The 17,048-nt window shown below is 41.8% G+C and overlaps 1 protein-coding gene and 1 non-coding gene across 3 annotated transcripts in view; one reads left to right on the top strand and one right to left on the bottom strand.

Annotated features, from left to right (window-relative positions):
• The first annotated feature begins 4,616 nt into the window (after window positions 1–4,616).
• Trnae-uuc (transfer RNA glutamic acid (anticodon UUC)) lies at window positions 4,617–4,688 on the top strand. Its single transcript has one exon. It is a non-coding gene; the product is annotated as a tRNA-Glu (tRNA).
• Window positions 4,689–6,456: 1,768 nt separating this feature from the next.
• Window positions 6,457–17,048, bottom strand: part of LOC128305905 (serine/threonine-protein kinase NLK) — a 76,592-nt gene continuing 66,000 nt past the window's right edge. For both annotated transcript variants that reach the window (XM_053043540.1, XM_053043539.1), the window contains exons 5-10: window positions 16,850–17,042; window positions 16,556–16,765; window positions 16,287–16,475; window positions 15,329–15,530; window positions 15,127–15,220; window positions 6,457–11,278 (exon numbers count right to left, since the gene is read on the bottom strand). In XM_053043540.1, the coding sequence (XP_052899500.1) occupies window positions 11,224–11,278; window positions 15,127–15,220; window positions 15,329–15,530; window positions 16,287–16,475; window positions 16,556–16,765; window positions 16,850–17,042 (943 nt within the window). In that variant the 3' untranslated portion in view covers window positions 6,457–11,223. The remainder of the gene's footprint in view (window positions 11,279–15,126; window positions 15,221–15,328; window positions 15,531–16,286; window positions 16,476–16,555; window positions 16,766–16,849; window positions 17,043–17,048) is intronic.

Here is a 17,048-nt window from a genome sequence, read left to right as displayed (position 1 = left end):
TGGGTGTGAGAACAGTGTGGCCCTCCCCAGCAAAAGCAAATAAATTGGATATAAAACTGAGTAGTACAAGGCAATTAATTAACTCAGAATACGTGTAATGTAGATGTAAAGTAATTCAATTTTTGCTGTACTTGATGCTCGATCTCCTGACATTTAACATTAAAACACGAAAGAAACCCCTTGATTAGACCTGATTATACAGCCCCCGACTGTGTGTTGCCACCGTTGCGAGGGAGACCACAGAAAACCTTCAACACCGTATCTGAAGAACAACATCAAGCACTTCACATCTGTGGCAACTGTAGCCGCGAGGCTTAAACTCGTGGGCGAAACCTCAAGACCGGCGGATAAAGCGCGCCTTCAAGACGATGAAACCCTTTACATCGTGCGTTCATCTCGTACCACCGGAAATGTGTGGGACAGCAGCGAGCGGACGCCAATACGCCTCGACACGTTAAAAACCGCACGGTACCGTGGCCACTATCACGGTCGTGTCGGCAGGCAGAAAAACCTCACATCAGGCGCTTCCGAGAACCGAACGAAGAGACACCAACCCGGACCGTGCCCGTTGCACGTGAGACCGAGCGGACAAGATCCAGTGCTCTTGTAAGGGGGCCAGTGCAGCACACGCGCAACGACGGTGCGTTGTGTGAAGGTCGTCCACTGTGCTGCGTTTACGGCGACGTCATCGATAATCGGCTTCGGTGTCACATTTTTCATCACCCCGTCGCTCGTGCGTGAATTGCGTGCGTCCGTGTCACATGGGTGGCGGCGGTGTGTCGGGCAAACCCACCAAAGGGAAGTTACACGCGCGCACACTACTATCGTTCAACACAAAAACACTCACTTTTCAGTTAAATTCTCACTTTTTTTTTGCGTGTTAAAATTACACTACACACTCGATCGAACGCGCGCGCGATCTTGCATGAGGAGGTACTCGTCGCAGCGTAAGAAACACCCTCGCGATCACGCAAACGAACGCGCCGCAGAGCTTGGGCCGGTTTTGCGCGTGTACGTCGGCGCCGACCGAATCTTTCTGAGCCGCGAAAAACCAGCCACGATCGTCCGGACCGCGACGACGACGACGACGACGCGAGAATGGCCCGACGGTCCGACGGTTCCCACCACCCCAAAACGCTGGTGACGATGATTGACGATCGATCAAAAGAGCAGGAAAGCGAGCGAATGCACACTCTGAGAGCCGGTCGATCGTGTGTAAGGGTTGATTTTATCTACCCCTCACAACACACCGCCGCCATGTTGGACGCCTGGTGGCCTGGGGCACCAAGTGCAGAAGAAAGGAAGATGCAGAATTAATATTATCAATGCATATTTCCCATCTGGATGGGAGAGATCAGCACACCTTCCACGAATGGGGTCAGATAGTGGAAACAATTCTGAAGCTCCTGAAGGACCAGGTTTAGTTACATCCGAAAGGAGATATCATAACACTAGTGTTGTGCTTAATGAATTTTAAGTGAGAAGTCATTCCTTTCGGTAATCGATTCCTAAAAGGATTCATGAATACTCGGAGTAGCTCAGTAGCTGATCAGGTCCCTTGAGACCTTCAGCGAAATGACAGTTGGGGCTCCTGTTTGGCAATTAAGTCCTGGGAGGGACTGGTTGATACATGAAGAACAAGCTCCATGAAGGTGGTTATGAATCTTTGAGGATTCATAGATCTTTGAGGATTCATGAATTTTTGAGGACGCATTTGACGACGATGATGATTCACATGTATAAAGTGTGAGTGTCGTAGTTCTCTGACCCACATTGTCTCATCTCTCTGTCTTTTTGTACGCGATACTACGGCAACTTGTCGGCAAATGCGCAATTTACTTTTATAAGAAACCTTATTGTAGGAGAGATCGATTCTCCGGAGCTGCTGAGAAGAGTCTATTTCAATGTACCTGTACCTACTCTAAGATGCTATAGGCCTTTGAAAACTGACCAAAACAGCGGTCAGGCGGCTCCAAGAAACTCCCTAGGGCGGCTTCGGTTTCTAGGTTTTATGAAACATTTGACTGATTCTACAGGGACTATTACTACAAGGGTTAAATTAGATGCTTTGTGCTTGTCGTTGTTTTGTTTCTATTGGCATTTTAAGTTAGTTCTATAAGAGTCATGGTCGCCTGTTGTGTCATGGGCTCTAGTTTAAGCGCAGATATGCATACGGAAAGATTCTTGAAGTCTTTTGAAGGCAAACTACCCCAAATATCATGTCCACATTCAAGAATTCGGAAGCACATTAAATGTTAACAAACTGGTGTACAGAATGGCTGTTCCTGCAAAGAAATCTAGAAATGAAGTTTCAAGTGAATTCAAGTAACTCAAGTAACTTCAACAAAACGTGTTCAAACTTGGAGATCAGTTTACTCTCTGGGCTATGACTTCTAAATAAGTTTTTAATTTGGTTTGAATTTCAGAACCAAATAGTCGAGAGATCTCGATACAGGATGCACACTTTAGCATCTGCGAAGAAATACAACATTTTAAATGCATTTTCTGCAAGCTCAAGAGAACATCAGAAGCTTAGAGCATCAAAAGAGGGTTTTATTTTGGATCTTCATGTATTGAATTGGTTGGTATAACTCCTTCCGCTCAAACTGGGCAAATTGATTCAGGTCTCATTTCTCAAAGCACCAGTCAATTGCAGCGGCTTCAGGACTTTGTTGAATGCCATTTATCAGCTGGTAAATTAATATTAAATTTACCGCGACATGCATAAATGCCCAGCATGATATATGGGTGATCGTTGACACGCGTTAAGACCGTTGATTGAATTTCATTTCCAACGTTCCAACACAGCGTCTCCAATTGTGCTCTATTTTATAGATTTCGTTGATTAGCCGTCGTGGATGCACCAACTGGCAGCTGCGATACATTGTGAGCAGTGAAGTTAATACTCACAAAAACAATGTAATATGCTATAACAAATGGAAAAGTACGTTCAATTTCCAATCCATCGATCCGGAGTCTATTGTTTTTCTAATTCTTCGCAAGGTAGTCACTCAATTTGTGACAATAAAATCCTAATTTTTCTCACTGAAAGCAACTGCTTCATCCCTCCTCATTCTTCCTCTCTCCAGCTTTAGCTATTACTTAATAACGCGATCGTAAAACACCAAATGCGCCTAGAAAAGTGTCGCATTGAGAGCGGGCAATTTGTTTAAATTACACAGCACTTGGGCGAATGCAGCGGAGAGCACACACATGTGGAGGCCAAAACAAAACAAAAAAAAGGGGGAGGGAAAAGAATCAATAAGGTCAGTAGGAAACATATGTTCAAAAGTTCCGCACGAGAGTGGAGATGAAAACGAAACCTTCCTCCTCCATCGGCCATAAATATGCATTTAGCTGGTGTTTGTACTGGCTGTGCTAAATTACGGGCCCGTCACCCGGGACACAATGCGCGTCGAATTGATAATTATTATGCTGACTTTGGTCTCCACCACTGGGATTCCGATGCTCTACCCAACGTGGGTGAGACACGGCGGGGGAACAGTACGCAGTGCACTTTCTGCCCCGAAAGTATCACGACGCAGCGGCCACTTCTCGCCGGTTCTTGCCCCCATAAGCGTATTAACATTTTAATTGCTCACACACGATCGAAGGGAGCACAATATTTGATGTTAAACACTTTCGATGGTTGGACCCACGGCGGCAAGGGAAAAAAGATATCTCCTCTTCTCGGTGCGAGAGTGTGTTATATCTCAAACTCGATCAACCCCCTTCTAAAGGGTGGTGATTAGAAGGAAGGTTGACAGAAATGAAATTGATCGATTGACAATTGCACCCGCTTGCGAGGGTAAGTTTGATTTAGTGCAGCCGACATAGTGTAGGGTGCTCAGGCACGATGACTTATTGGCCTGACAATTTGATTGCCAGCCCGGTGGAGGTCACGCGCGGCTCTTCGTTGCCTTGGCACGACCGAACGGGGACAGGTTTTGTGTCCAGCACCAGCATCAGCATAAATTACTGAGAAGATAATGATTGCGCTAAGGGCAGCAACAAAAATCGGATTTTAAAGAAGAATGATCAGTTCTTGTCAAAAGTTCTTGTTTTTCATTCACAATTAAGTGTGTACACTTCGCCAACATTAATGTCACACCACTTGTCACCTTATTTTACCACCAAAATGAGGCTATTGCAAAAAAAAAAAAACAGCTCCCCCACGGTGCCAAAAATCGAGGTCAAAGTTAAAACCACTCCACACTGCGCTAGTGTCTGATTTCTCTAGTAACTGGTTACGCGCCAAACGGTGTTATGTTTCATATCGTTTGATTTTACTCATATTTTGTTAAACACCGAAGGTTATAACATAAGCATCACGCATGTTACTATACTGTTTACGACACTGGCGGTGAGTGTTTTTCTTCCGGAACGGGGTTTCGATCCGGTGGGTTCTTGTTACGTTTTAGCACAATCATTTACTATTATTTATTTATAAAATATGTTTTTATAATTAACGGTTTTATGCTTTTTTTTTGTTTAATTTGAGACCGTTTGGATTGGGTAAAGCACAATAAAATCTGCGACCATTCATGTGTGGTGGCACCATTCACCCCTTGTTTTGGGGTGTTTTCTATGGCGTGATAGTGTGCAGGGCTCTCAACTCCCATATGGTCTAGTGGCTAGGATATCTGGCTTTCACCCAGAAGGCCCGGGTTCGATTCCCGGTATGGGAAAAAGTTTTTTTCTTTAACGAAATTCCTTTTTCTTACGAATAATCGAAGAAGGAATGACATTTTGTTGGCACTACCACAAAAGTACGATGTAAAAGCGAAGGCTTGTCATCATTGTTTTCCAAGGGATGAAGTCCGTGCCTCGTTCTACATTTTGTACAATCACTGTTCAATTTATGTATATATTTTCTTGTGTATATAATTTTTGTTTTCTGATACATACGAATGTGTGTACTGAGTGTTCTGGTGTGTGTTAGTGACAGTGTGTATATGTATTCTGGCATCACACGCTTCCAAACGGTTCTGGTTGTGCTGGTCTCTCAACTGTTAAGTTCAGTTTTCTCACTGCTATATCACTATTCTTCACTATACAATTATATACACTGATACGGGGTTGTGTTTTTTTTAAAGATGCCAATACAAATGTGTTCGTGTGTGTGTGTGTTTTTTTTTTCATTTGTTAAAGTTACTTGCTTTCGTTGGCCTGTCAATGAGTGTTAATCCAAATGCGTGTCCTTAGGTTCAGTTTCGGGGTTTTCGGGTTGTCACTTATTTTTCCTCATTTTTCCTTCAATGTTAGCGAAATGTTTGCCCATTCATTTACCATTTACAAATTCTCGCATATATAAAACTTGCCTTTCTTAACAGCCGTTCTTACTAAACACCATGCTTCGTTCTGAGCGATGCTTCATCATTTGTTTCCAAATCGATCCTCGCCTGGGGCTTTATACTAGAATCCACGGTCCATTCTTCTACCTTATCCTTCACTTTATACAGAGGTCATGTGTATTTGGACAATGTTTGTTGCGCTCCAAATGCGTCTCCTCCTCCTCGGGGATCGCACACACGGGGTGGATCATGGTTTCCTTTACATAATGATCAACAATCACAATTTGCTATTTACATAGTACAAATACCGGATGTGGTTTCCTGGTTTTCTTCTTTCCAATAATGCTCCAAATATGATCACGCCTATTTCACCCTTACCCTAGCCGCAATTTCACGAACGAAAATTCGTTTCCCAAGCGTACACAAACAAGATGGAAGAAGTCTGAAACTCATTACTTTTGCTTATTGTTGTGTACAGTAATTCGCATACACCTTACGCGGATACGTGGATGGGGATGGAGGGATGTATATAGATGCGTTTTACCTACTTACTTATTACACCCTCACTAAGTTCTGTTACTTTCCTACATGTTATCTTGTAAACCTGTGTCCGCTGCACCGTGGCTGTTGCTTTGGTTGTTTGCTGAAACCGAAAGTGTTCAATGTTTTGATTCCGCTTTTGCTTCTGGGGAGGTTAGAACCGGTACCGTTTGGAAAGGAATATGGTTTGGTCTATATTGCGTTGATTTTTCTGTATAAACTTGTAAGGATGTTGCTTGCGGAACTTGTATAAACTGGCCCTTTACAGATTGTTTTTGCATACGTAACGAATTGTTGTGTGCAGAACTTTACGAACGGATGCGTTTTGTGACAGAGAGAATTCAAAAAGGTAGGCAGTCTAGTTTATGATGCAGATTGTTTGTTCAAATAGATTGTTCATTTGCTTCGGAAAGGAAAGATGCTCACACAATCTTAATAAACTTGAAATATGATAAATATGAACCGAAGCATAAGCACACTACCAACAAAAAGACTATGGGGTGAGTACAACTTCTCTGCCAGTAATATATAGGAGCAACGATGGCGAAGGTGAGCATTTGGCAAAGACTGAAATCGACTATCCTCCGTACGATGATTTTCGCTATGATGATATTAACCCTTGTTATATTTTCCTGATTACACGTACACGCTTCTGTTACATTTGTGCGCAACAACCAACTCTGTATATGTCTGTTTACTTTGACTAAAGTAATGCTGTCAGGGTTTCCGTACGTGGTATTATACTTTACAATGCAATTATGTTAAATACAATATTAAACTTTGACTCTCCTTTGTTCCGGCTACCTGACAAAAGCTGGGCAAACTGATCGTATTTATCACTCAAACAAACGACAATATCACACAAGCAGTGAGACAGTTCGGTATAATTTGTTTTGCATTTTCCAATTACTTTAACACCAGAAAGTGGTTATTAACGATTACACGTTACTCTTTAAATGTTTTACCATGCGCGTACATATGCCTTTGCTTCCATTCCGTATTCTGTCTGAATTGTTTTGTCTCACTTAAACGTTAATTATTGTATGTTTTGTTTTTTATTCCCGCTCTTGCCAACGGCGATAATGTGGGCATTCAAGGGAAATGCTGCTGCTAAATGCATCTTTCTGGTACTGGGATGTGTGTACGTTCCACTAGAATGTTCCATTACAGTGTAATAATTGCCCAATATGGAAAGCGTGAACATTAACGACAACATTGTTGACCTCTCTGTGTGTGTGTGTTTGTTTCTTACTCTGTGAAGTGTATAAACGTTTTTAACCTTTTTTTTTTCGACAAACACGCATTGCTGGGGAAGTTCTTCGTTACTTTCATATTGTTGCTCTGCCTTATACGCTCGTTGCTAATTAATTATCCTTTCCTGTGGCATATTTGTAGATATATCTGTTACGGCTGTTCTTTAAATGTCCTGCATTTATATGTTTTCTTATTTCCGTTCCTTCACCACTCTACAAAATTACGAAATGATCGCATGTTTTTTCCCACCTTCCATATCGTTTAGTTACGGTAGTAAACTACTTTAAAGCCAGTAACTGTATGCGTTGTGTATATTAGTTGGTGAGGAAACAGTGTCCCATTCGTTATAATTATCGTGACGTACGTAAACACACTTTTTTTTCCTCCCAATACATTTCAAACGAAACCATCGCTAATACACTTGAATGTTTCACACAAGCAAATATGTCCAATATTCATGTCTACGGTAGGTGTGCTTTTCTATTGTTATACGAGCAAATTTCAACATACATGCATATGAACACACACACTTAGTTTTACATACATTTGGTACTTTAGACGTTCGTGGTTGCTCATTATACTCCTCTCTATATGTTGCAATAACTGTTCTTACCTGAAGGTAATGTTTCACCCCCCTGAATTCTCGGGTTCTAGTTGGTACGAAGCGTAATACATGCTTTTTCCAAAAGGGGGATGCCTCTACTTGTGTTCGATTAGAAATTTTGACTCTCTCCTGGTTCAGGTTTAGTTCATCTGCCCGGTATTTATGGCGTTCTGTTTGTTTTGTACACGATAACTATTTACCACTCGGCTTCCCATCATTTTGCCTGAGTTTGGCCCGGCGAAGAGCGTCTGCAGTACAGGAAACAATGTGCAACGGAAAATGAAAATGAAAGAAAAGAAAAGAAAGAAAATTATTAGAAGAAAAATCAATCAAAATAAAGACAACTTGTGATACGAACATAATGAGCAATTACCAGTTGTTGAACAGAAAACTATTTCACTTAACACTGGCACTTAACACAAATAAATACTTTAACACACGACCTTCACGTAGAAGTGATATGAACTTAACAAGGAAAAAAAAGTGAATATTGTGTTTTGTTGTTGTTTTTCGTTTTCTTCTATTTATGTACGTGTCTCTCTTTCTCTCTCTCTCTCTCTCTCTCTCTCTCTCTCTCTCTCTTTCTCTCTCTCTCTCACTGTCTCTCTTTCTCTTCTCTATTTTCTTTTCCTCTTCTAAATCGTTCTTACATCAATTTGCATTTGCCTACATTTTTCTTCTAATGTTGGAGCATCGCATTAAATTGTTACTACCATAATCGATCCTTATCAAATATACACATCCTTAAAAACCTACTGGCGCGTGAATATTATCGTGTGTCTGTGTATTTCACCTGCCCACACATACCAACGCTCTTGCGCTTGAGTTTGTTATTTTCCTTTTTACTTTACAACTAAATCAGTGCTTATACCACGCTGCCCTCCACATTGTCAGCCTTCCGGGGACCATCTAAAGGTGGAGTGTGCTTGTGTGTGTGTGTGTTTGTTAACAGTAGCTTAGTTATACCGTATCGTTGAGGGAGAGAGCAACCAATCACTGCTCAACCTCACATTCGCATCAGCTGCACGCACAAAAGAAAAAGGTTTAATGTTTTTCAATTCAATGCACTGCATGTCCTGCTTCTCGATCATTGGATGCAGCTGCTGCGCTTTTATCAGTTCTGTGTGACTCTCGTGTGACTTCCATACATTCCAATCACTCTTCGGTTGCCACTCATTTCATATTTCACATTCACCGAAAACTAGTGCGCGCGAACATACTTCGCGTAACATACACTCTTAGATAACAAATCGGAAAATATTCAGACTGTTAAAGCGGTGTTCATTTCTGTGCAGGGACACAATCAATTGATCTTCGTTTAGTTTCAATCGTCACATACACCGGCGACACAAGAGGGGCCGAAACCATTTGTGCCGTTCGTAGGGTCCTAATGCAAAATCAAACAGTTGCAATTGTATATTTTACTAAACACATAAACTCATACAGCAAGCAGCATACATGGGACTTATTACGTTTTAAAAGCAGTAACTCTTCTCTTGCATTTGCCGATATCGGTATCAAACCAGAACACGCTCGGATAAATCCCTTAGTCAAACTGCTGATCAGTTGCAGCTGGATTGTTGCTTTTATGGTGCGATTTCCTGGTTCCATCCAGAATCCTATTGCTTCTACTTAAATCTTAACATATAATCGTTGAACACGTTTTGCTAGAGTTGTAGTATTTTGCGCCCTCTGCCATGTATTTGCGCTTTTTAACATTCTGTTTTGAACGCCATCCCGGTACTGGGGTCGGCTATATTTATGCCTTCCCTTTGTTTCAATTCATTTAGCCGTCGTCCGTTTTAAAAGCGTACTAGTTGTAATCTTTTCCACGCTCTCAAGTTATACTGTATCATCCTCTCTCTCTCGTGATTGTTGTTAATGTACATAGAATGTATATGGAACGGATGAGATGCGAGACAATTGGTCGCAACTATCATTATTGACTGTATCCTGCGTAAAGCAAAAACCTGTACAGGCATCTGTCCCTAATGGCATTTAAACTTTTTTTTTATACAAAAGTGCCAGCATTTGAGAGACAAATTTTGTATGGTTCACATTGAGATATTGTGCACCATTTTGTGGAAAATATTACAATGCGAAACGTTTACGAACGAAACAGGTGTATGGGTGTGAGAGTGTAAGCTGCCGCCAAGTCCATAATCAACTATTTAAAACCGTTTTTCTTATCACACTTGCCCTAATTTCCTCCTAACCGATTTTTTTTATGCGCCTTCAAGACCATTCCATTCGTTTCTGTGTAACCTCTTCTCGCCTTTGCGCCACTTTTGAGAAAATTAATCTAAAATGTAATTGAAAAAAAAACAAACAAACCACTAATAATGAGATCTTATTGAAAGATTTGATACGGCCCCACCTCGCCATGAACATCCCGTTAGGTGTTCCTACCTAATTTGAATTCATATGAGCGAACCTTCGTTTTTTTTTTATTCCACTGACTGACGATCCATAAAGACCTGTCTTACTTTCACTTATCATTACCGATGAACTAGATCTATGGGGCTCTTTCGCGTCTTATTTTCTCTTCATTGACACAGTATTGCTAAAGCTATCGGAGCTTAAAATATAGTTGCTTACATTAAAATTAACGCGACGGTAAAGAAAAGGCGGAATTTTACTAAATTGAAATCATCAATCGGATATAAAGTTACCATCGGACTGCTATGTACAATGTGTTGCTCGAGGCAATTATGGCTCGCTGTATGTGCCATTCGTGGTGGTGGTGATATGCCACGATAGTAGTTAAACTATCGGCAGCATTTGTTCGAATCTTTCACTCATAATTGGCCACTTCACCCGTTCTAGTGGTTTTGCTGAACCTCTCTTGCATCGGAATAAACTGGGTTTTGGTTTCGAAATTTGTGAATGATCTTTTTGTATCATATTTCATAAAAAGGAATAGTTTTCAAATCGACAAACACGAAAGCTTATTCCGTCTACCATCCAGCCGTAATGTTAGGAATTCATCGAATGGAGTGATTGGGCAAGCATACTTATATCCTCCATACATCATCAATTGGACGTACTTTCTTGTTGTTGCCCTGCTTTTCTCTTTTGAGCTTTTTTAACTATCTTGTTCCCAGATGTTGCTTTCGTTTTCGAATAATTTCCTCAACATGTCAGTACTTGCATTGCCTAGTAACGTTCCCCATAGTTGTTCATTGAATTCGTTCATCCATTCGCTAGATATCTATACCGAAAAAAAAAATACTGTCCCATTCTTTGCAGCGCTGATGTGCTGATGGTCATACGATAGAAAGTTTGTTTGGTTCTCTCTACACCTTCTACCAGTCCTGTATGCAACCAATTCTAATGTAGAAGAAGTAACGTCACAAATAGATATGCCTAATCATTCGGGTGTCCATTTTTTGCACGCGTCCCCAAAATCGTTCCCAATCCTCAAAAATTTCCTTCTCCACTACTGTCTCCTCCTGTCCACCACGGTTGCCGAATTGTTGATTTGGTTGGCATTCACAGCATTCCATTTTATGCGGCCATTGCTTCATTATGTCATTCCCATTGGTGCGGCGATGGTGGCAGTTCTGATGGATGGGCTACGGTTGAGCTACGGTCAGGTGGAAGGGCACATGAAAGAAGGCATTAAAAAACATAAATAAGTAACAATGTAGGAAAAAGAAATTGCGGATATAAAATAATCTTATATGTATATAAATGCTTTGGATATGGTGGTTATGATAAATCGGCGAACCCATAATTGAATTAGTAAGGCACATTCCAATAAAACATGAAAACAAGGGAAATCAACTATCATGTAACATTATGAACATTATTGTAGTAGACTGTATTCAGTAATATTTGATTTTTAAATCTGGAATTTTGACATTCAACGAGTAATGCTAGTGAGACGTATCACGGCACAGATACTTTCAGCAAAGGCCGTTCAGTGAACGTTAAAGAGGGCAATGCATCGGAAAAACATTCACATCTACATCAACATTATGTGCAGGATAGTTTAACTGAATGAACTAAACGTTACAAACTAACAAATTTCATGCTTTCATTCTTTCCTCTTGTTTCGTTTTATCAGTGGTCGACAAGACGCCGAAAATAAAAGTTACATAAATTAAATGCGATTAATTAACGCAAGCACAGGGGATAAAGGCTTTAGTTTCGTTTTTGGGGCAGGAAAAGGCGACACTCAGGCGCGTACGGTGCTGCACAACCGAATCAGAAAGGTGGTTCATTCGATTTGGAAGCCGTTGCGACAGAACGCAGCTGATTTATTGCTAATTGTTACAGGGTCTTACAGTGTTACGGGAAGGAGAAGATGTTTGCTTTAAGTGAACGAAACAAAACATAAAAAATAACACAATTTTGACGTAGAGAGTTTTTGTGACGAATGTGGAATATTAGCGGTATAAGAAGTGGAAGTGGTGAGTGGTTTACGAAAGTTGTTCCGTTCCATTAGTCTGCTGACCAGCGGCGTGTCAGAACACTTGCACGCCGGAAGCAGGATGGAAACCATTCGCAAGAACGGGTTCATATATGGTTGTTTAAGGAGTGGTTTTGGAGTTTTGTTTATCAGCGGAAGCTTGCATACATTCTTAACTATGTGAGAAGTGTATGAAACGAGCAGAGGGTAGCGTAGAAGCGTTAACTATCGAAAGGCGCAAAGCATAGTGGGCACTTGTGTGTATGTAGAGACATGTATGATGGTTGTGAGTGGAAAAATGCATTTCATGAATTTAACAAAGCTGGTACCAGGTATCGCTCAACTCTCGGGTAGTGGTGGTATTTTTTTTTAATAAACAACGAATGCTTATGTTTATTTTAATAAAGGTTCTTTAAATTGCGGGGTTTTTCTTTATCACAAAAGCATTCCATTTAATAGACAATAAACATTTATTTTCTTACAAATGAACAATTATAAAAACAAGACATACATTTTCAAGGGGAAGCTTATGGGTGGGTGTGCATTTATTACAATCAAAAGTTTTTAATGAACAAGGAAAAAAGTTTCAACATTATAAATCGATCTATAATTTTCTTTTTTTTTTTGTCATTCAATTATTGATTGGCAAATGCATCTTAACGCACTATACAGTGTAGAACATAAATTGTAGGATATGATATGGAAACAACAAAAAAAAACCCACAACTAATCCAAGAGAGACAACACCTAAAGAAGGAGCAATCGAAACTAGCAGTTAGTTGCAAAGTAACAGTATCATAACAGGAATTATGGATGAAAAACAAAAACATTAGAGTAAGAACACGATTTGTAATGGATGAACAAAAAACAGTGAAGAGAAAGCGGTAACAACACAAAAAAAGGAACGCTGTGATAAATGTATTATGATGCAGAGTAGAAGAGAGAGAAAAAAAACAACATGAAGTAAAACTAGCTTCCAGCCCAGAGATGGTGCTGGGGGTGGTGTATAGTATGAACATGAACATGTAAATGGGTAAAGAAAAGAAAGTACACTAGTGATAGTGAGAGCAATAAATTTTATAATACACACACACACAAACACACCTATTTGCGAAAAATTGAAGACTTGTGGACTAGCTTCCGGTAGAAACGTTTCTGGCCATCCTTACATTCGGCAGTAGTTCCCGAGTCGGTTCGTGTCCAACCACAGCGAAGGGGTTAGAGAGTGATTGACCATAAACGATAAACACACAAGCACGGTAGGGACCGTGACAACTCCCAAACAAATGACGAAGTAGTAAGGTGGACCGATGGGAGGTAACAGTGCATCTGATCATGATTATGGTCATATGGTCAGGATGTTTTCATGCTTCCCACCGGTTTTCCACTCTAAAGGACCAGTTCCTTGGCAACCTTTTGCTTGTGTGCCTGAGGCTGCACTTCTTTTTCGCATTGCTTTGTGTCGATGCGTGATGTTTTTGTCCGGTTAATTTTAGCTGAATCGGACACGGTGGTGGGGTGCGTGAAGGTTGAGTGATGGACGGTTTTGTGATGGTTTTTGGACCACCCGTCTCTCCTATTATTGCCGGTGGGGTCATATGGTGCAATTGGTGTAACAAATCACAATGGCAATGGCGTGCAGAAAACGGAACCACACCGCGTAATGGAATGCAGCCGCGCAAATTTCAATTATTTGTTGGGGGGCCACCACTTGGCATCGCTTCGTTTCCGTGGTTTTGCTCTATTTGCGCTTTTACTTCTTTATCGGTTTCTTTTTTGTTATCAAACATTGCTCGTATTACATATACACACACACACGCACGCACACATTCAGTTGCATAGTTTAGGTAAGTATTTTCTATTTGTTACAGCTGCAGTTCTGAAATACAGTCAACAAAACCTTCGCTCGCCCACACACACCCACACACAACTAACGTGCAGCCGCGCGTGGTCTGTGTGTTCGATGGAGGCGCCTAATATCTTGTGTGTGTGTTTTTTTTTTTGTCCATCGCGTGCCTGCCATTTCTTCTAGCAAACAAATCAGCGTACCAACCACCCCGTATAACATCACGTCTCATTGGGATTACTACCCGTGGCGCTTCGGTTTTATCCACCTGCTTGCTACTGATGATGATTGGATGATGGTGATATGTGATGATTATTGCTGTTGTCAAAACGAAACACAATGACAAAAGTGAGCATCGATAAACGGACGATTGTAAACAGAAAAAAAATCAAGAAAAACAAAATAGTGAAAGTGATAAACGAGACCAAAGAGGCGCATGATCGGAAGAGGGACGGGAGCGTGAAGAAATCCAGGGTTTGGGGGGGGATAATAGAAGAGAACAAGAGCTTCCTGAATCTGTCGTTTCGTTTTTTTTTGTTTTAGTTTTGAAAAATTAACCTGCAACTACGCTGGAACTGGAACTCGCTTATTGCTTAGTTTAGTCCAAAAGGCGACAGAAGAAAGGCGAATAACAACCATCAAAAACATCGGCATCATTCATGGCTTCTTTTCCCCTTTCTTATCGTTTCCCAGTTCCTTCAGGTTACTAATATTCCACATTCGTCACGCGGCTTAACAATAGGTAATTCAAAAAGAAAAGGATTTTGAACGAATTTTCTGCAAACACGAAAATATACGGCTTTCCGTGCAGAGTCAAAATCGCGATTGTCAAAATTCGAACCAAAACGTACCGTTTTTAAAAAAACAAAAAGAATCGCGAATGTTTTTCACACGTTGCTAGCAAAAAACCTCACACTATTCAAAAACCCCGTTTACGGTGAAAATTATTTACGAGTGTCGAGCAAAATGAAGAAAAAAAAAACATAGTCCTCCTGTAGATACAAAATATAAGTACCCAACCGGTTCTAATACTTTGCTTTTGCCGGAGGAAAGGATGTATGCAAGAGTAGCTACACATATGAATGAAAACAACATAAACCAACAGAAGAAACAAAACATATCGACCGACACATCATGGTGGACGCACATGCAGTTTTGGATACCGGTTACTTACCTAGCGAAGGATTTGAATGCGGCGCTTTGGGGATTTATACAGAGTGGCACGCGGCCCGTTTGTAGCTGCTCGGCAATGAATTTGTGCATTTCCTCTGTTGGTGATCCCCCCAAAAAAAAGGAAGAAGAATCCATAATTAGAACCAATAAACACAATAAATGCCAGGGCGTATGATCCTGGGGTTTGGTCTCTCTATTTTTACCTTTCACTTGCTGCACTGAGGTTAGCTTGCGTTCCCATAGGTCATCGAATGGTTGTGTTGCTGATGGCTCAAACTCGCCAGTATATTGACGCATGCCAGCGGAGGTGGTGTAACAGCACTTACACATGCAGGAATGGTAACGAAGCCGACCCTCGTCGACGTAGGGATGTGCTAGCGCATCGATTACGGATATTCTTTTGTCCTGGTGGGGTGTGAAAAGAAAATGGCAATGGGCGGAATTGGATTATAGCGTGCGGTGGGCTGATCTATTTATGTTTATGATTAACAAATACGTTATGGTCCAGCTATTTCATTTCCCAAGGCATTCAAACCGAGTGACAAACGGTATTTGAGGTACGCACCAGGTAGTTCAACTTGATGACAATAAAAATAATTCACCATTGCGCAAATGAATCATTTTGATCATGTTACAGTGACGTGACGTATACACGTGACGCAGTGAAGCAAAAAAAAACGCGAACATCCCCCCCCACGAGAGCACATTTTCACGTAGGCGCCATATACGCAATTGCGTCGAAGTCGTAATCAGCCATCATCGCACAAAGAATAGTAATCGCACGCTGTTTGCTGTCAGTTACACTATCAACCCTCACACTAGTGTACCCCGGTGCACGTGCCTCTGTGTACCAACCTTGTTTATGACGCTGCAGTACAAATACAAACAATCGATTCCTGCGCCAATTTGCACGCTACTTCCCTATTGCAAATATCCCTCCCGGCCAGAGTTGGGGGTGAATAATGTGTGTAACCAATCCTGTAACCCAGGGAAAGGATGTAACTGGGTAGATATTTCCTTTGTTCGAAAATTAATTTTAGCATTTGTGTATTTGTTTTCTTCTTCTTCTTCTTCTTTTTCCTGCCTTTTCGCGGTCTCCGGTCTCCCATCCCAGTTCCATAAAAACGTCGGGTTTGACACGATAGGTCCAGGCATACTTACCGGATCGAAGACGAGCATTTGGCAGAGCAGATGTACGGCTTCATGTGTGGCATGGGTACTCAACGTGTAGAGTGCGGTCAGTGACCGGGGCTTCGGTGCCCTCCGAAGCATGTGGCTTCTGGCGCCCTCGCAGGCATGCCGCATATCCTCCAGCGATGGCGTACCGAGCAGTTCGGTGATCAGTTCAAGCTAGCGGGAAAGCGAAGACGCGTGGGGGCGTTAGTTGGTGTTACAGACGCTGGAGCCCACAAACGACCGTCGAAGCTTACCTGCTGTACAGGACTTTGGGCCTGGAAGAGAATACGCCGGCCAAGCAGTTCGCCGAAAATGCAACCCACGGACCAGACGTCAACGGCGGCCGAATAATGACGGGCGCCCATTAAAATCTCCGGCGCACGGTAGTACTGCGTGACGACTTCCTGTGTCATGTGCTTCGATTGATCCGGTTCTTCGACGCGCGCCAGCCCAAAATCACAAATCTAAAAGTGGACAAGCGTTGCGTTAGAATGTTAGCACTCGCCAAAGAAAAAAAAACGATAGACGTGGGACGGAATTTACGTTACCTTCAGCACACAGTTACTGTTCACCAGCAGGTTGCCGGGTTTGATGTCCCGGTGGAGGATGCGTGCCGAATGGAGATACTTCAGGCCGCGCAGGATTTGGTACAGGAACACTTTGATGTGGTCAGCGGACAGGTGCTGGGGTGAGACGATGATTTTGTGCAGATCTGACTGGAGCAGTTCCGTAATCACGTAGCTGCGT

This window comes from Anopheles moucheti, chromosome 3 (assembly GCF_943734755.1).
Source record: "Anopheles moucheti chromosome 3, idAnoMoucSN_F20_07, whole genome shotgun sequence".
Lineage (NCBI taxonomy): Eukaryota > Metazoa > Arthropoda > Insecta > Diptera > Culicidae > Anopheles > Anopheles moucheti.
The sequence above is the reverse complement of the archived record's forward strand: the minus strand, read 5'-3'. Positions and strand labels throughout refer to the sequence as shown.